General features: G+C 37.2%; 1 protein-coding gene across 1 annotated transcript in view; it reads left to right on the top strand.

The window, feature by feature from the left end:
• The window catches only part of Robo1 (roundabout guidance receptor 1), a 373,695-nt gene that overhangs the window by 279,555 nt on the left and 73,426 nt on the right, over window positions 1-20,714 (top strand). Inside the window, exons 7-9 of the mRNA XM_051191745.1 lie at window positions 7,621-7,745; window positions 10,422-10,593; window positions 19,665-19,870. Coding sequence (XP_051047702.1) covers window positions 7,621-7,745; window positions 10,422-10,593; window positions 19,665-19,870 — 503 coding nt within the window. The remainder of the gene's footprint in view (window positions 1-7,620; window positions 7,746-10,421; window positions 10,594-19,664; window positions 19,871-20,714) is intronic.

A 20,714-nucleotide genomic window follows, 5' to 3' on the forward strand; every position in this document is an offset into this window, starting at 1 on the left:
TTCAGGTAATCAATATTAATGCAAAATACAAACATCTAATCATAGTATAATACGTATTTTATCTTCTTTAATTTTTCCCAAATTTCCTAAATTTAGCATTGGTAAAGTTCTTCATCCATTAGAAATGATATCACTAGAACAGAAGTTCTTTATTTTCCAATTGGTGTTTGAATCCAGGACCTCATACACGTTACACAGTCTTGCTGCCCCTGAGCTCCATCTTCAGATACTCCAAAGAGTATTTTTGAAGACCTTTTAAAAGCAGACTTTAAGTCTGTGCAGATGTCTTCTATTTGGAGACCTCTGGGGCAGGGTGATACCCAGCTTGTCTGCTTTGCCTCTGAATGGCTACTTCAAAATCCCAGCACAGCAAATGCTATAAGATTCAAAGTCACCATCGCTTTGACGTCTGCAATAGTCTGTTGACACTGCTGTTGGCAAGTAGAAACAGAGTTCTTTTTCAGACCCTTACAGACATCAAAATCTGAAACCAATTTGTGGTTCGCTGGCCCTTACTACTGTCTGCTGCTTTTCCGTACTTTGCTTGAGTTGATCATGCTATGGACCGAATGATGGTGTCCTTTGCCATGTAGAAGCTTCTGTTCCATGATGACCCACTTACTAATTGTTGATCGTAGTGCCTGTACTAATGGTGCTCTGTTCAGAAAGTCTTCTCCTGTGTTGATTTCCCCACTTTCTCTTCTATGAGCATCAGTGTATCTGGCTTTACATTGAGGTCTTTGATCCATTTAGAGTTGAGTTTTGTGCATAGTGACAAGCATGGGTCTCTGGTTTCTTCCACGTGTAGGCATCCAGTTCGATCAGCACTATTTGTTGAAGAGGTTTTGTGTTTTTGTTTTTCTTAGTGTGTGTGTGTGTGTGTGTGTGTGTGTGTATGTATATATGGATTTTTTTTTTTTTTAAATCAAAAGCCAGGTGTCAATAGATCCATGGATTTGTGTCTGGTCTTCAAGTTGATTCCATTGATCAGTATTTTTCTGTTTGTGCTAATGCCGTGCTGTTGTTATCAGGAGTAAAGTAGAAACAGAGGTACTCTGAGCCTCTACATTAGAAGGAGGCATTGAGAATGAGAAGGTGAGAGGGAATGAAGCCTCCTATGCGTGGTGAACCTCACTGGATGATGAATGACAGGTTCCAAGTCATTCTGCTTTCCGGAGAAAGTCCTTTGACATACTGCATTAACAAGCGTGCCACTGCCCATTTTATAGAAAGATCTCTGTTCTCTGAATAGAAAAAATAAAGTTGTTTGCCTTCACTCCCAGGGGAAATGTAGAGAGAAAAAAAATCTTGTTTTAAGGTCTTAAAGAAATGTGCACAATTAATATTTTTAGAAGAATAGAAGAAAAATGTAATAATTATGATTTCCTTAATACTAGTAGAAGAATGTGGGGGGTATGTGGAATTTTTTTGCTGGTTTGTTTATTATTTACTGACACTGGAAACAAGTAAAATGTGATGTGAATTATAAATGGATTTTCATTAACACAATTTGAACTATTTCTTGATAATCATGGTTGCTAAAGGCTTAAGTGTTCCATCATTAAGATAGTTTTCTCAAGGATTTTGATGCTCTTGGTTTTTTGTTTTGTTTTGTTTTTTTAATGATGAGAGATATTCATAGATAATATTTTGGCCTTGAATAGACCATAACAATTATCATTTGTAATGGATACAAGATTCAAATGTTTTAGCCTGAAGTTCTTACATATGATCCATTCTAATCCTATAGATTGTTAATAAAATTGTAGAGAAGAAAGAACACTTTAAATTTTAAAGGAGTGGCTTCCAGTAACTGTATTGCTCTTATTAATTTTTTGAAATATAAAGAATTTTTAAATATATAAAATATAAAAATATGGAATGATGTGTCTAGTCTCCTAAATTAACTATATTATTCTGGTGAGATCAAGTCTATTTTCACACATTAATCTTTGAGAAAGTTCTTCAACTTTTGTTGCTTCCAAGAAAATTTGGCTGTTTCCCAGATCCCTTCTTTTGTAGCTGTAGAGTACCCTCCTGCCATGTCAAGATAGTAAGAAATATAACAGTGATCTTTCCACACTTCTTGATTCTATAATGTTTATTTTCTCCTTAAAATCAAAAATAAATTTTACATATTGTAAATTACAGCTTGAATAATATAAACCCAGAGACAGATACTGGGGTTCATGATAAAGATCAGAAAAGCAAAGTAGGCAACCACTAGAAAATGCTTACCTCTACCAAGAATCAGACCAAGGGCAGGGGGGGGGGGTCCTTTCCTCAGCATGACTGCAGATGCACTGTTCTCCACTGAATGCAGATGCATTGCATTCAGAGTGCACTGAGCTCCTGCCTTATAATCCTCTCTAGTGCTGGGATAAAAGGTGTGTCATCCCAAGTGCTGGGATCAAAGGTGTGTGCTGTGTTTCTCTTTTAGGCTGATTCACTCTCATGTAGCACAGGATGGCCTTGAACTAGCAGAGATCCAGCTTCCTCTGTCTCCTGAGTGCCGGGGTTAAAGTGTAATCGTCATTGTCTATCCTCTATAGCTAACTAATGGCTTAGCTCTTAACTAGGTGTGTGGCTGACCACACTCCCCGGCAAGCTTTATTTGTGAGATTACAAACAAAATATCACTACATTAAATATTTCTGACTCCCTTTAAAATGTTGCATATGTGAAAAAATGGCCAAGGAAACTTTTTTTCTACTTTGCAACTGTACTAGCTCAAAGCAGCAGTCCTTGACCTTGATTTTGACTACAGGGATATGGATCAAGTCAAATTAATTTTGGTTTGGAAACTATTTGTCTGAATGAAATGGATTGTGGGTTCCTAGTGGGGTATATGAGGATCTTCTGCATTTGAAAGCAGTGACCTTGACTTCTCAAGTAGAAAAATTGCTGTCTATTATTTTAAATCAATATTACTATATAAAAATACATCCTGTTTCAGCATTGAAAAATGAATAGTATGATTATAACTTCTAAATAGTTATGTGTTTTTCCTGTTTTCATAATTTCTTCATTTTTTATGTGGATATTCTCAACTAAAAATGTGTAAGCATGTAAGCTTGCTATATCTTGATAATCTTTCAACTAAACTCAGGTCATGGACCGGTATGACCCGGTGCTCATCAGAAATGCAGATTCTTAGGCCATACCTTGATCTTTAGAGTCATTATCTATTTGTGGGGATCATTTGAATATATAGTCAAGTGTGAACAGTGTGAGTGGAGGGAAATATCATTACCAATGTGAAACATAAAAATCAACCTGCTAGTGGATCTATTTGGAGTTTAACATTCTTCATCTTTAAAAATGATGCTTATTCTAGTTTTCTTTTTGGTAGTGTTAGCAGCTAATATTTGTAATAATTTTGAATGCTTTATAATTTTATAACTGTCAATCCATTGTAACGTCACCATTTTTCACAGTAGAGATTTCAAGATTCATTTCTATTTTCCTAAGTTATTCATGATTGTGCTTGAAATGCTAACAAATATTCATTCATGGATAGTGTGACCAGTGTATCTAAATATTAATGTGTTCTTTAGTTTATGTTAAAGGAGAATCATTGTTAAGTCAAATCTTATTACTTTTTCTGTTTCATTTTTTTTTTGTCTGTTTCCTTATTTTTATTTATTCCATGTTTTCTTTTTTTATTTTAGTTGGGTCTGGTAAGTTGACATTTTATTGGCCATCTCCTAATCACCGTGTCACTGTGACTGGAACTTCTCTTCCCCTTTCCATCCATACCCTTCCATGTCCTTCAACCAATCAGCCTCCATGTTTCACTTGTCATTGGCCACAAAGACAGACTGCACAGAATAAATCTGCAGGAAGTATGGGTAACTGTGACAAAGAGTAAAGGTAATGGGTTTGCTAACTTTCTGTATTATTAAGTCATGTGTGACTTTAATTTTCTCCTACCTAGGGACAAGTCATAGGTTTGTATCTTGGTGAATGAAAGACAATTTCAGTTTGTACCTCAATATCATTAAATGAACAGAAAGACAGGCCATGGGAACAATTTGGCTTTCGTTGTTTTAAGTAGATTCTTAAGATCCTATATGTGGACTATTTTGTAATTAGAATTCAGTAGTCCTTAAAGTTCAATTCCTCAGTCACCTTGTGCTTCAAACTTCTTAGTACTCGTTTCCGTTTCTTTGCATGAGGTTCATTTCATTTTATATACACAGTAACCACATGGAACATCCAAAATTTGTTTTTTTTTTTTCCCCTATAAATAAAGAGGCTCAAGATGCTTTGCACTTAGTTTAGAAGAAGATCCATTCATTCAGCAGGTTTGACAGAATGCCATGTTGAAAGAAATGTCAATACCAAGAGACAGGCCAGCGCGTCAGTCATTTTCATCTTAAAAAAAAAAAAAAAACAACAACAACAAAAAACTCTCTCATAGTTGTTTAAGGAAACACAGATGTTTTTATTTCATATCCATTTGTTGGATAGAATGAGCTATCCAATAGTAGAGTATGTTAGACACTGGCTATGTGAGCTGTTATTCACAGTGGAGGAAAAATCAAAATTTAAAACTATAGAGATTGATTAAATTATTTAAGATAGTACATCAGTTATCCAATAACTATTAAAATTGTGCTTTGGTATGATATTGTTAAAGAATATTGTCTAGTTTTCATGGTAGAATTTTGGCAGTTTTTCTTTTTCTTGTTTGTCCATTTTTCCACGTTTACAGCACTTAATATATTATTATACTGGTTACATCATTATGTCCTTTGAACACAGCTAACTTAAATATTTTTGATTTCATAAGCCATTACAATATATACTCATAAAATATCACATCTGTGTATTTGGTGAGTATCTTCATTCTAAATAAATATATATTAATAGAAATGCATTAGGATCATTTTTTTACTTAAAGATATAATTGTATCTGATATCTGACATATATAGGAAGCTGATATTTTTTCTTTGTTTATTTTTTAAAACATGCATTACTGGCTTCAAACTCTTGGACTGAAGCAATGCTTCTCTTAGGCCTTCTGGGTAGCTGGGACTATAGACTTGTGCCACCACACTAGTCGGAGAAATTTTGGAAGTTTATTTCTAAGAAGTCTCTTGTGGCTGATGTCACTGTTGATGTTGGCTTGAGACTATGCCTACAGAATATAGTAAATCATTTCCAAGCAAATATCCTGTGTGGAAGGATTGCTTCAGGATAAATGTAGTTAGCATAAGGGTTTGTATTCCTTTTTCCCAAATAAGTCTTTGAGGTTTGAGGAGAGCTGGCATTTTATAAAAGGAACAATTTCTGGCACACATTCCTAGGCAAGCTCCTGAGATTTGGGATGGAGACCACCCCAAGGCTTCTCTTGACTAAGTGGTTTGAACGTTTATATTTTCCTATGTGGATTCCCTTCATATTGGAAAGTCATCTGCTCCCACACATCTAATTAATCATTTGGTTTTCCTTCATTGAAAGAAACCAAACTCTAGACTGGATTTCCTTGTTTCTTCAGTCAGCGTTCAGTCTCTTCATCTCATCTGTATATCAGTTATTCTAACCCTCACCTAAGGAGGAAAAGCTGCTGTTTGGCTTGGTACAGGCGGGGACATCCCCAGGCAACCAAGCACATGCCTATTATTATACCTTGGTAATTACAGTGTTAGCTACATTCATGAGTAAACCACTCAATTACAGTCACAGGTTTTCTACAAGAAATTATAAGCTAGAGCTTCAGTTTGACCACACCGAACTCCAACTGTGTCTCTTGACGTTGTATTTTACCTTCTGTAAGTTAGAGAACATTTGAAAACATTTGACCTGATGTTGCAGGTATCCTATAATTTTCTAGTCAACTAGTCAACTGCTGGAGTTCCTACTAACCTTTAATTAAAAAAAAAAAAAAAGGCATAAAAAAAGTACATTTATCTAGAAGTTTAGAAACCTAATTACTTTCTTCAGTTTTTATTACTATGCTATCCATGAACAAATCACATTACATTTTTGTACAGAATTTTACATTGTTATGTTCATGATTTTGTGTATATATATATATATATACATATATATATACATGCTATGTGTGTATGTATATATGTATGTATATATATATATATATAGTGACACAGATATTAAATAGGGTCCAATATGCTTTTATGATGTACTTTTGTAATTGTTACATATGTAATATTTATGATACATACATAGGTACATCAGATACAATTGACCTGAAAATATAATGAAAAAAAATTATCTCTCCAAATGCTTTTATTAAAAAAAAAGAAGAAGAAGAATCTTTCTCCTTGGGTCACCAAAAATAAATAAATAAACTAAGAAAAGAAAATAAAGTCATTAGTGTAGAAGGGGTTCTACACGAGCAGAGAAGCAGCCCACCAAGAGGGGAGGGGTCCCAGAGATTGGCAGAGGCAGGCACATTCGAATACATCATGCGCGTGTGTGAAAGTGGCAGAATAAACCCCATCATTATGTCTAATTCACATATGCTAATAAGAAAGCTTTTAAAAAGAAAAAAAAAAAACCTTTGCTCTTGCAAGCAGTGCAGTAACATTCTTGGATACAATCTGAATGTGAGTTTCAGTTCAGATTTGCTTTAGGGAGTGGCCTTAAGTGACTGATGTAAGCAACTGAAAATACGTTTAAGGGAACAATGGCAAGTAGGGACCAGGCATTGCATTGAGGCTTAAAAAAGCCCTACCCTGTGTAAGCTGTGAGCAGGCTGGCTTGCTGAGATGAGAGAGAAAGATTAGCTTTTCCAGACGGCTGATAAGAAGTGGATTTGGAAAGTGTACACATTAGGTAAAAGGACTTACTTGGTACATACTGTCTTTCTGTGCAAAGCCCAGCCCTAAATCAGGCTCCCTATGCTTCCCCACCCAAGGGCCTGCCCTATCAGTACAAATACCTTTCAGCTGCCATTGCCCTCCATGTAACTGGTGCAATTTTCTGACACTCTATTGACTGCTGGATGAAGTGGCCATTCAAGTCTGTATAAATCAAACAGTTTGGACAAAGCTGGCAGGATTTCTAATGTCAGGGTGAGCAGATGTTTCAAATTTGCCCTCATTTCCATATATATTCTGTTTGAGCATGCCCTTGCCCATGTAAATGAAGGAGGCATGCGACTCCTCTATTGCTCTAAGCCCGTTTCTATTCAAATAATTGGACTGGAGATTGTAAATGGCTCTAATTTGCATGGTAGCATTTCAGGAGCTTTTGAGGTAAATTAAAGTAATTTCAGGCCCTGCCTGTATCAGGAGATCTTGCGTGTGTGTGATTAGAGTTCATTCACCTTGAAGCAGCCTTAAGTGAGAAAAGATAATATTTATTCATACAATTTCCAGGTATGATTTGAATGTAAAGGGTCAGCTTGTAGCTCAAGAATTCTTGTGAATGTGAGGATTAGTTCCAGGTCTAGGTTAAGTAACAAAGCTCTTCACCATATTACTGTTTCATCCTATAAATATGCACTTAGCAATTTTACTTTAAGTAAAGGGTGGGAAATGGTCGATTATTATAATGTGTTTTAGACAGTAAAGACAGCACTAGAACACGGGGAGACTGAGTGGGGACTGTGGTGACACGATCGGACTCAGTGTGTTTTGTTTCTTCAGAGCCTCCACATTTTGTCGTGAAGCCTCGTGACCAAGTTGTTGCCTTGGGACGCACTGTGACTTTTCAGTGTGAAGCAACTGGGAATCCTCAGCCAGCTATCTTTTGGAGGCGAGAGGGCAGTCAGGTATGGCTGTTTTCTAATTCTCTCTCTCTCTCTCTCTCTCTCTCTCTCTCTAAGAAAATACGGGATCCACAGCTAAGCACTGGGCCAAGCTCCTAGAATCCAGTTGTAGAGAGGGAGAAGTCAAGGTAATGTTGAGGAAACCCATACAAACAGCTGAACTGAGCAAGTGGAGCTCAGGGCCCCCAGTCTGATAGACAGCTGGGGAACCAGTATAGGACCGAACCAGGCCCCCTGAATGAGGGTGACAACTGGAGGGCTTGGACAGCTTATGCGGCCACTGGCAGGGGAACTAGTATTTATTCCTAGTACATAAACTGGCTTTTTGGAGCCCATTCCCTATAGAGGGTACCTTGCTCCGTCTAGATACAGGGGGGAGGGCCTTGTTCCTGCTACAAATAATGTAACAGACTTTGATGATTACCCATGGGAGGGCTCACCCTCTCTGAGGAGGGGATGGGGGATGAGGTGTGGAGAGGGTGAGGGGAATGGGAGAAAGGGAGGGAGAGGGAACTGGGATTGGTAGGTAAAATAAGATGATGTAAAAAAATAACAAAAATAAATATAATGCAGAAAAAATAGGGAACGGGTATCTGAGAAGAAAATTCCAAGGAGCATGAAATTATATAACAATCATCTTAGCAGGAAATGAGGAAATCCAGTACCTCAGAAATGTTTAGAATTAAGAGGGAAGACAAAGTTGTGCCTTTTTAAATTTTCAAAGCCATTTTTTATGCCTTATTTTTGTATACTGGGTGGTGTGAATAAGCCACTGTTTTGCCTTATAAATTGATTGTGAAACTGTCTAAGTTAAATAAAACCTATTCTATTCCCTCTGTATAAATCAATCATCATTTCCACTGTTCTGTTACCCAAATAGTAAACTTAAGTATATTTGAAAAAGGAGATAGTGACTCTTATATGTGATTTCTCTAGAAGCTCAGGCACCTAAAATACCTTCTGAAGCTCCAGATGATGGAGCTTCATCTCTAGCATCAATACCATGCCCCGTAGAGTTCAGACCCCTCCAGTCTTCAAAACTGTCATGTGTGCTCATCACCGGCAATTGGATCCTACTTTCTAAACAATCCATAACATAGCACAGCAATTCTCAACCTATGGGTCATGACCTCTCATGGGGTCAAATGGCCTTTTCCCAGGGGTCACCTGAGACCATCAGAAAACAGATGTTTACATTACAATTCATGACAATAGCAAAATTACACTTATGAAGTAGCAATGGAAGAAATTTTCTGGTTTGGGGTCAGCACAACATGAAGAACTGTATTAAAGAGTTGCAGCATCAGAAAGCTCGAGAAACCCTCCTCTTGAAAACATCAATTCTTGTTTTGTAAAGTTTCAGCTTAGTAAGAAAAACGGTTACATAGTTGAAAAATCTCTTCTCATCTCTGTGATGTTTCTTTGTAAAGAAGGTGAGACGCTTTACTTATGAAAAATGAATCTCACTCATATTGGGTGTTGTCATGTTGTCATGCCTGGCCTGTCTTATTGCTGCTTGGCTCAGTGTTGGGGGTTTCATGACCCTGCTTCTAATGGCAAGAACATTGAAAGATCAAGAGCAGAGCTTCCTGACTGAACTCTGTGGTCTGTGATCATTTGTGGGCAATGCTACCCGCTGCATTATTCTTATTTTGGTCTGGTTGACAAACGTTATGAGATATAGGCTATCATATGAATTCTAGTATATTAGTGGACTGTGTAACATATTCCATTTGGTCTCACAAGATTAAGTTTACTGAGAACAAGTTAAAGATGAAAAATTAATAGAACAAGAATTAGGATGGAAATATGAAAGAAAATCTTTATAGCAAAAATTACAATCCACTTGATGTCCTTATTAGTGTACTTTTACTGAATTAGTTTCCAAAATCTTTGTTTACTTTGGTTCAATAGTACAAATCATGTTACATAAAAAAGGTCATTAAAACTTGATCTATAAAGTTTTAACTAACCGATTACAAAATGAATTTTGCTAAATAGCACCAAAACTCTAAAGAAAAGGTTTTTTTTTTTTGTTTTTTTTTTTTTTTTCCAGTCAGGAAAAGGCCAGTATACTTTCTTTCCTGAAATACAAACTTCTAAGAACCTGGGTCTTTTTCAAGCAATGCTACATGAATTTCAAAAACTCCATAACATGCATTCTTATCTCCTAACAGAAAAAGAATATGTGCCATGACTAAGTGACTGATAAATGTTCCAGAACATTAGTAATTGACAACTGGAAGAAATGTTTGCTATGGAGCCAATGGCATCCTTGAACACAGTTTATCAGAACGAGTTTAAGTTTCATTTTGTTCCTGTATTAAAGGCCTTAGAGTTGATAATATTATTAGCCATTTATCTGTAATACAAGATTTTTGTTGTCATTCACATAAGTATATTTAGTCTTCTTATATGTGCAGTATTAATCTCAAACTGATGGCTCTAAAAATGCATGTTGATATTGTTCATATGATTCCACTTAGCTTTGTATTATTAAACTGTGTTTAATAGTATGTATTTATACATGTGCACATTAATATGTGTGGATTTGTGGTGGGAGAATTTTCACTTTATATATATATGTACATATTTATGCATGTATATAAAACTGTGCAACAATACGAGAACCTAGCTGTTAACCTGTCTCTATTCTTTCCTCCCATATTCTGGTTTTAGAATCTGCTTTTCTCCTATCAGCCGCCACAGTCACCCAGCCGGTTTTCCGTGTCCCAGACTGGGGACCTCACTATCACTAACGTGCAGCGGTCTGATGTTGGTTACTATATCTGTCAGACTTTAAATGTTGCTGGAAGTATCATCACAAAGGCATATTTGGAAGTTACTGATGGTAAAGTAAAACGTTTTCTTTCAAAATACCCAAATTCTCTCCGGGTCTAAAAGAACCTGTGGATGTTCTCATGCAAGCTTTGTCTTTCTTACACTTATTTTAGTGTAAAGTGTAGTGGGTGTCGGCACTATAGTGGCTCCATTGTTGTTGTTTAATTTAACACACACTATACTTCTCTATCATCTGTTCAGATTCCTAAAAGCACAGAAATTCCCCATGAGTAAGTTTATTCTGAAGAGCTAAGCATAGGAAAGTGTTCATGCTTTTAACACAGGAAAAACAAGGCAAAGTCGCTTCAGTCTCTTGCTTTAAATCCCATTCCTACTGTTGTCTCTAAATTAAGAAAAACAAGAACTTATGAAGTTGTAAGATGTTTATTTTGATTCTTATCTGAAGTTGTCAACTCAGAAAAATTATGTATATCCCACATATAGTATCCATCTCAATTTATTGCGATAATAAGAATCCAGAATCTGACAAATAACACTGTGATACTTTTCTTGACAGTCTGATTCATTCTGTTTATCAGTTCCCTAAACATGGTCCACTGCTTGTAAAATATACAGACAGGGCAATTGAGGAAAATCTCTAGCCTACAAAACACAAGTAGTGATCTTTTGAAAAGGTGGAAAATGTAAATTGCTTATGAGCATATATTTACACATGTGCACATATATATGTACATTTGTGATATAAGATTTTAATTTATTAAAGATATTTTTATTTCATTAAAGAAAGTGCCTATTAACATGTGAAATAGATACTATGTGCATGTATTTATCTTACATGGAAAGTAAATATAGTATAGTATATTTAGTAAATATAGTATAGTACAGTAAATAAATATATTTTAGATATTTCAAAATATATTTATATATACATAACATGAATGTAATATACATAATATATGTAGGTACATAGTATGTGTGTGTGACCAAGAAAACATTACTTCAAAAGTCTTTGAAATTACAATGATATGCCTTTTATTTTCAATACTGGATTCATTTGAAAAATTGGGATTATTTTACCTTTAATTTTAAGCAGTACATAAAGGACCATAAAAGGTAAGCACTTCGTATCTCTCAAGGAGAAAGATGGGACCAGAATAAAGGAAGAGTCAGAAATAAAAGATGCTAGCTCTTGCTTCTCCCTAGATGATATGGTGTTTGTGTATCATTTGTGTTCCTCTGATGGGTGTGTGTGATGCAGGTGACAACTTCAGGTTTTGGTATTCAACAGGTTTTGGTATTCAAGTGCCTTCTACTTGTTTTTGGGACAGTCTTTCATTAACCAGAACTGGCCAAGAAGACTAGGCTTGGTGCCTATGGAGCTCCCAATATCCTCATCTTCCTACCTCCCCAGCACTAGGATGCAGATGCACACAAAGTAGTGGCTCCATCATTATTTCTAGAAAAGACCATACTTTTCACATTCAACTACACTGTCATTTTATTTAAATTCAAATGAGCATAGATTCCTGCACAATATACAGTCTCTGTTCTCTTCCAGGGATCTGTTTACTTCATTTCATGTAGACTTGGTTATTGTAGCTTATAATGAGGCTTAAAAACAGATATAAATCTCCAACTTTGAATTCCTTATTTTAATTTTGATAAATTCGTTTTTTAAAAAAAAACTGCATAAGAATCCATGCCCTACAAAAACAAAATTGTAAGTTTTTTACTTTGTTTTTTTATATATAAATTTTTCAACTCATAGAAATGATGTATATCCCACATATCTTCTCTCAATTTTTTTCAGAATTTCTTCAGTATCTCTCAATCTTTCAATAATATCTCTTGTTTTGGGATATAAATTTTGCTTATACTTTTCAGTTTTACTTAAGTGTTTTTGTTGTGTCTATATATGAATTTAAATTTTTCATTATTGAATTATTTGAGGAAATATTTTGCAGTTGACTTTTTATCAAATAACCTTAATAAATTCCTTCAGTTTTCTAATGTTTGTATGTAAATTATTCTGAAATACTTATGTACAGATATGTAGAAACTGAAAATAAAATAAGCTGACTTCTTATTCTCTCTGTATAGAAAAACTATATAAATGACATACATAGCTTTCATTCATATGTATACACACACACACACACACACACACACACACACACACACACACACTCTGTCTCCCTTTCATGTCCTCGTCTATGTAGCAAGTAGAATTTTCATAATAGTACACATATTCTTAATCTTAACTTCAAAGAAAGCATTCATGTTTATGCAGTGTAGTGTTGAGTTGGATTTTGGAGAATAACATTAAATTTGGCAGCGTTTGTAAGGATTTTTTTTTTTTTTTAAGAGTAGGCTGGAGGTCTCGGGATGCTTGCAGTCCTTGAATGTTCTGATCACCAGGCTGTGTGTATGCTTCACAGTGTCATATGGCTTGTGTGGTTTTCCTTTGTGCACATTTACACTAACTTGAATTTCACTTTCTACAAGGAATTTACCCTAACCCACCAAATATGAGTCCTATGCTCCCATACCTGCCATCTCTACACAGATTTATTCCATCCCTTTCTTTGTGTTTCTTCTTTTATCTGTGTTCCTCTGTCATTAATTACAGGCCAAGTTTTATATTTCTTCTTTTATCTTCTGTTCCACTGTCATTCATTACAACCCAAGTTCCATGAAATTTGAGCCTCTTTCTGTTTAGTCTAGTCAGTATTTGCCAAGTGTCCAACCCAGATCTAATGTGATAAATGTTCACCAAGACTTCAAAACCAGGATTGTCTCTGTCTCTCAAAAAAGTCAGTATCTTAACCTTGCCTATTATGTGTCCCTGGCTTCAACAATTCTGAAGAACCTAAAATGTGTTTGTGATGCATATTGCACGTTATATCCATTTGTTCGTAATTGTGAAGACCATCTAATAGAAAGTACAATTGTAACTCTATACAGCTATCTATAAAAATAAGAAAAACAAAACAAACAAACAAAACACCAAACTTTTCTCCATATCTGTATTCTCAGAATTAAAAGCAAAGATTTGTAGGCTGGGAAAGTGGCTCACTTTATAAACAGTCCATTGTACAAGCCTGTGTGTGTGAGTTTGGATCCCCCAAATGGCACACAAAGCACAGGTCTATAAACTCAGCACTAGGTAGGCCAGCCTTGTCAGTCAGTGAGTTCCAGGTTCAGAAGGGACCCTGTCTCAATAACAGTGGAGAGCAACAGAAGACAAAAGTAAAGCTCTGGCCTCCACACATAGGTGAAAACATACACACACACACACACACACCCTGCATAGATACACACATTAATAAAAAGTAATGAAGTTTGTAGGGAGACATGTTAGGATGGAGTCGGAGATGCTGTGATAAAAACACCATGATCAAAAGCAACTTGAGAAGGAAAGGAATTCCTCTTGTACTTCCACATCCCCTTTCATAACTGTGGGAAGTCAAGGCAGGAATTAAAGTGGGCAGGATCTTGTATGCAAGAGCTGATGCAGAGGCTATGGTGGAGTACCGCTTACTGCTTGTTGCTCAAGGCTTGTTCAGCTTCCTTCCTTCCTTCTTTTCTTCCTTCTTTCCTTCCTTCCTTCTTTCCTTCTTTAATTCATCTTTTTTATTAATTTTTTCAGTTATTTTATATACTCACCAGTTCCCCTTCCCCCTTTCCTTCCATTCCTTCCTTTCATCTTCCCTCTAACTCCCCTCTCCCACATCCACTCCTCCATCTCTGTTCAGAAGAGGCAGTCTTCCCATGGGGTCAACAAAATATTGCATTAAAGTTGAGACAGGACTAAGCTCCTTCCCCTGCATCAAGGAGGCATCCCAGCATGGGGAATAGATTCCCACGATCCAGCTCAAGCACTAGGGACAGATCCTGATCCCACTGCTAGGAGCCCAACAAACAGACAAAGCTATACAACTATCACTCACATGCATAGAGCCTAGGTCAGTCCCATGCAGGCCCCTAGCTGTCAGTCCAGAGACTAGGAGCTCCCATGAGCTGAGGTCAGTTGTTTCTGTGGATTCCCCATCATGACCTGGATCATCCTTGCTTGGACAATCCCTCCTCCCTCTCTGCAACAGGACTCCTGGAGCTCAGCCCAGCTCTGGATCTGCTTCCATCAGTTACTGGATGACAACTGGGTAGTCACCCATCAGATTACAGGAGAAAGCCAGTTCTTATAGAACCCAGGACTACCAGCCCAGAGGTGGCATCATCCACATTGGGCTGGGCCCTCCCATGTCAATCACTAATTAAGAAAATGCTCTAACAGCTTGTCTAGAGCCCAGTCTTGTGGTGGCAATGTCTCAGTTGAGATTCCCTCCTCTCAGACGACTCTAACTTGTGTCAAGTTGTCATAAAAACCAGACAACACAGAGGGAAATGGGAGGGAGTTAGAGGGGAGAAAAGAGAGAGATGGCCATTGTGTCATTGTATACATGTGTAAAATTCTTAAGGATAAAGAAGGTTTATCATTTAAAATTTACACTAAAAATAAATAAAATTTAATGTCATAATATTATCAAAACACAAACTATTCCACATAAAAACTGATGTGACATTCTTATTAATTGCTTATGTTTTGATGCACTGTCACACACACAGCTTTTACCTACACTGTACAAAAGTTTCTGCATTTGTGAATCTAATCCTGAGACTGGGAAGTCAGCTCAGCAGTTAAGAGCACTTGGTGCTTTTCCAGAAGACTTGCCTTCAGTTCCCAGCACCCACATAGCGGCTCACAACTGCTTATAACCTCAGTTCCAGAGTATCTGGAACCTTCTACTGGCCTGAGTGACAACCAGACATGTAAGAGGTGTATATACATACATGCAAGCAAATATTCATACACATGAAATACAACAAGGAACTCTCAAATTTAAAAAAAAAAAAAAATGTCATCCGTAGAAGCCAATTTATTCTCAGCAGTAAATATCTTTATTTAACTTTACAAATATTTTGAGGATTAATGTGGAATTTGTATATATGTGTTATTGGGGGTTTATTTCATCTGTTGTTTTGTGCTATATTTAGTTTAGTCTTTTGGTTTGTTTGTTTTGTGTTGTGTTTTGGAGTTCTTGGACATTCAAGCAACTGTAGGCTTATCTTTCATAGCTAGGGTTATTCATAGTGAGTGCTGACAATGTCAATATTTTTATTTTCCCAACTCTGTCAACCTGGTGGCTCATAGAAAGAGTGTGTTCTCCATATTATTTGACTTTATCTTCTTGACCTTCTATGTAGTTGGCAAACATTTTAAAAAAAGGCAAAGGCTGGATAAGACATAAGGTGTGGTTGTAGCAGCTGTCTGTGGAACGGTACCATACCTGAGGTCCAGCTTTACTAACATTGACTAAAGAATATGTATATTAATAACTCCTTACTATGAGATTATGAGAGAAATAAAAATTACTAAGCAACAAACACTATCTCAAACCACTCGTATGCATCTCTAATAAACTTGCTGTGCATTACAAAGGGACAGTGCTCCAGCTTCTTTTCAATTTAGACAAGGCACTTGAGAGTTTCAGTCCCTGATTCCTAGAAAGGAATGATGATACAAAAAGTACTATAGCACTCTGTACCCTACATCTTCAATTTGAGTATACAGGTTTTTAGAGAACCTGCACATAGACGAGCATTGTAATGTTTGCTTTGATGTTCACCTATATACATGCATGAATTTTTTACATGAACCAGTCAGTATTTGTATAGTTTTCACTGAAAATTCATGTATTTATTCACTCCATTAAACATATAAGTTTCTTACACTCCCTGTTCTGTTGCCTGGTATTTCTTCCTTGAAATTCCAGTGTAAGATATTAGACACTGGTTGGAAATTTGTCTTACAAATGGTAAATTTGGATTTTACTCATAAATGGACCTCATTTGTTGATGTAAACTGAAGCATTTCCTATATTTTATACCCAATGATGAAAACACCATTGTTTTATTTTCTGTACCTAAACGTGTTGCAAGTGCTTTAATGAAATCCTACACTTTCCAGCTCTGATTGCCATACTAGCTTTTGTCAGACAAGGAAGGATGACACTGTACATTGCATGTGAATGTCTGGCCTTTAGCAATTACCCAAGCACACTGATGACGTCTATTTCATCTCATACCCATTGAGATTCCTTAAGCTAGTTAGTATCTTCATTTTATAGATTTAAAAGTGTGGAGAAGTCAGGAGAGGGGACTCAGTGGATAAAGCAACCCTGCAAATGTGAGGAACAGAGTTTGGACCCTTAGAACCTATGCAAAAGCAACCTGTAATCCCAGCACTTCAGAGGTAATAACATGCAGTCCCTGGGGTGAGTTGGGTACCTAGGCTATCCTGTACCATGGTGCTTCTGATTCAACATCTTAACTCAATAAGTAACAGAGAGTAATGAGCAAAGAGACCTGACTCAACCTTTGGTCTCCATGAGCATGCATGTGCACTTTATGCATGAAAACACACCTGCACACCGCACATAGACACAAGCAAACAACACACACACAAAAGTGGAGATTAGAGAGCATAAAGAGGTATCCAAAAGACAAGTGGCAGATGGTGAAAATGTCTTTTTATCGCTTTGTTTTTGTTGACTGTCCAGTAGAAAGCAGGCAGAAATAAATGACAGAATGAGAGAAGCCATCAGTGAACTGGGTTAGGATAGCATTAGGGAGGCACACATGATACCAGCTCTGTGTAATTACATATAAATTATAATAGACCCTGACGTTTGATGGTTTCTAAATATGACAAGACTACCAAATACAAGCCATCCCAGTACTAGACATCATGATAATCAATTGGAGCAAAGCCCTGTGTTACTAATTCCATTAATGTCTGGAAATAGATATGCATTCTGATAATCAGTGGAACACATGTGCTCTTATAAACTTCCAATGGATTGATTTACCAGGAGGAATCTGTGACTGGACCTTAGCAAGTCTCCACAGATAATGCAGAGAAGATTTTTAAAATTCTAAGCAGAGGAATTGCTGGCTTACATTTTCCAACAGTGTAGTGTGTAAAACTCTCCTGCCAAGTTTAAAACTCCAGGCTTCTAATTCCCCCATGCTACTGGCAAACTTCACACAAGTAAGGATGGTGTGGAAGAGAATTGGAGGACTGGAGTGCCATGCATAGCTACTGATTTCCCTTAACTGCTATTTTAATGTGAATGCATAAAACTAATAATTATTGCATGGTAAACGAGGAACAAATTGAAGTGTGACTCCAGCTTGTGAAAATCCATGGTGCATAAAACTCTGACTGTGGCACATCCAGATTCGCAAATTATTGCATCCAAAATGTAGTCACTCTGGCAGCCAGACCCCTTCCACCAGACAACTTGTTAGAAATCTCTCTGGTGTATTTTTCATTTGTAAAACTTTGAGATCCAGGATTTTGCAAGTTCCGGGGTTTTAAAGCTTAATAATGAAGAGAGTTTCATGAATCTAAACAAACAGCTTTTACTCATTTTAACAAAATCAATGGAGGTTGATAAGCTGCCTCAGTCAGAAGATGGGAACATTTTTCTAATTTTGCTCTTCTTCCTCTAAACTAGTGTTAGATCCTCGCGAAAATAGTGGATTTAGGGCATAACATTTTCCAGGCATTTTATATTTTTACAATGACGTTATTTACTTACGTTGAAAATCCTTTCGTGGGTTCTTTTTCAAAGTAGCTTGGAGTTAGTATTAACTCTGTGTGTCTCTGTGTGTCCATATGCTTCTTGTGCCTTTTCTTCTGTGTTTGTTTTGCTCTGTCCTGGTTTGTCTTTTTTATTTGCCTGCTTGTTTTGTAAAGCGAGAGAAAGAAGGCATGGGGCTCTATTGGGTAGGAAGGCAGAGGGGGATGAGAAGGGGAAATTGCGAGCTGAATATCTTGTATGGAAAAAGTCAATTTTCAATAAAAAACAAACAAACAGTATTGACTGAGTACATTTGCCATTTGTGTTCCTTCTGAGATGTAGTAGCGGAGGCTGCCAAGTGTGAATGCCATGCTTGGTTATCTTTTTGGATTAGCCTACCAGCAATGCACTTGGGTACAATTCCAGTGTCTCTGAATCTATTATACGTATGTTGATGTTATTTTTCAAGCTATGTGTGTATTTCAATAGGAGATATATTCCAAAGTCCTTGAGATGTTGCTCATTGGATAAAGCAGTTGCCTCACAAATGTAGGGATTGGAGCCTGTGTTCCTAGAAACAATGTAAAAATTGAGTGGGTGAGGTGGTGAGCCAGTAATCCAAGCATTCAGGAGATGAGTGGGGATTCCCAGTATGAGTCTGCTGTCTGGCCTGGCCAAACTTAAAACCCGTGGTTCAGGAAGAGACCACCTTGTAAATAAAGCAGAGAGCAGGGTGGGTAAGAAGACACCAACTATGCACAAGCATGCATAGGAGGTATGCATGCACACCCGCCATCGTGTGTGAATATGCCCTCATACCACACAGTCAGACACACAGACACATACACACCCGCCCCGAAGAAAGAAGGAAAGAGTGAGTGAGAGAGAGGGAAAGAGAGAGAGAGAGACATTCTGAGATAAATAGACAGCAAGTTGGAGTCTATAAATGAAAGTCCAAAGCATCTTTTTTAAATCCAAAATTGTCAACCCTTCTGGCGTGGCAGCCTCATTTCCTGGTGATGGTGCTTGTTGAAGGAGACAAAACAATTATGAAATCAAGTTGGCTTGGTTCATTCATTAAATTCTGCCCCGCGCATTTCTGTGGGATAAATGAGCTGAATGTTTCTGTTTCTTGTGCTTTTTCATGCTTACAGTATTCTATTCTCATCACTCTGTGCCTTCTTCACCAGCCACAGCTCTTATTCATCTCTGAACACTTAGATCAGTTCCTAATAATGCAACATACCCAGGCCCATTTGGTCATTTGAAAGGCGTGCATTGTATCTCATTTTAATATTCCTAATCAGTGCATCATGTAAATACATTCTGAATAATGCATGTCTCCACTTTAATTACTTGTTTAATTATCCTTAGTGTTTCTTTTTTTCAAAGCCTACAGCAATGGCTGTTGCTCAGATGATTAGAAAATTGCTTCCAGTTGCAGAAATCTATTTCCTGTTGTTTCTTTTGGCAGTGATTGCAGACCGGCCTCCCCCAGTCATTCGACAAGGTCCTGTGAATCAGACTGTAGCAGTGGATGGGACTGTAGTCCTCAGCTGTGTGGCCACAGGCAGTCCAGTGCCCACAATCCTATGGAGGAAAGATGGAGTACTGGTCTCTACCCAAGATTCCCGGATCAAACAGCTGGAAACTGGTGTGCTGCAGATCCGATATGCTAAGGTAACTTGCAGAGACATCGTGGATTTCCCGCTTGGTTCCACTTTATTCTTAATAACAGCAACTATATATAATAGCCTAGATGAAATACTAAACAAAATACATTTTATTGTGATGCATCATTTGTCTGAACATGCCACCATATACGCTTGAGGTGATTTGAGTCATAGCAAGTAATTTAAGGTCCTGTGGTGTTGGAGGAAAATGTTTTGGAAGACATATTGAGGAAAGTGGTTGGGGACATGAGAGATGGTATGCCTTCCGTGGGTGTGGTATGATACAGGCATTTTATAGGTAACTGGGAATGGAAATTTCTTAGTACTGTTTTATGCCCAGTGGACTTGATTGTGACTATTTAGTTTTTTTGCAATTATAGAATGTCATGCATGTGACTAGCCCTCCTAAAGTGTACTAACTCAATATACGTTTCAAATCAGAATGCTAAGTGATGAAAAGCTCACAGATTTGTGGGAACAAATGTAGGGATTTACCATCCTGGGCCATTACGTCTGTCCTTATATTGTTTTGATTTTGATTTTGATTTTGTGGTCTAGATCAGTCAGGCTTTTAAGCATGAAACAACATTAGACTGCAATCCACAGTCGCTTCAGTTACCTGGCTCTGTGTTGGTGGCTTCTTTGGGGTTTTAGTTTTGTGTGCCACCAAAGTTACTATGTTGTACTTGTTTATGGCAGCTGTTGTACATTGTTCTTGCCGTGGCCAGAGCCCATGGGCAATGATGTTCGAAGGAAAGAGTTGTTCAATTAAGGGCCAGTGTATTACTTTAGCAAGCCATTCCTGAGTTTTAGGTTGAAGCATGGCTTACTTCTTAGGATTCAGTTTTCAG

This window comes from Phodopus roborovskii, unplaced genomic scaffold (assembly GCF_943737965.1).
Source record: "Phodopus roborovskii unplaced genomic scaffold, PHOROB, whole genome shotgun sequence".
Classification (NCBI taxonomy): Eukaryota; Metazoa; Chordata; class Mammalia; order Rodentia; family Cricetidae; genus Phodopus; species Phodopus roborovskii.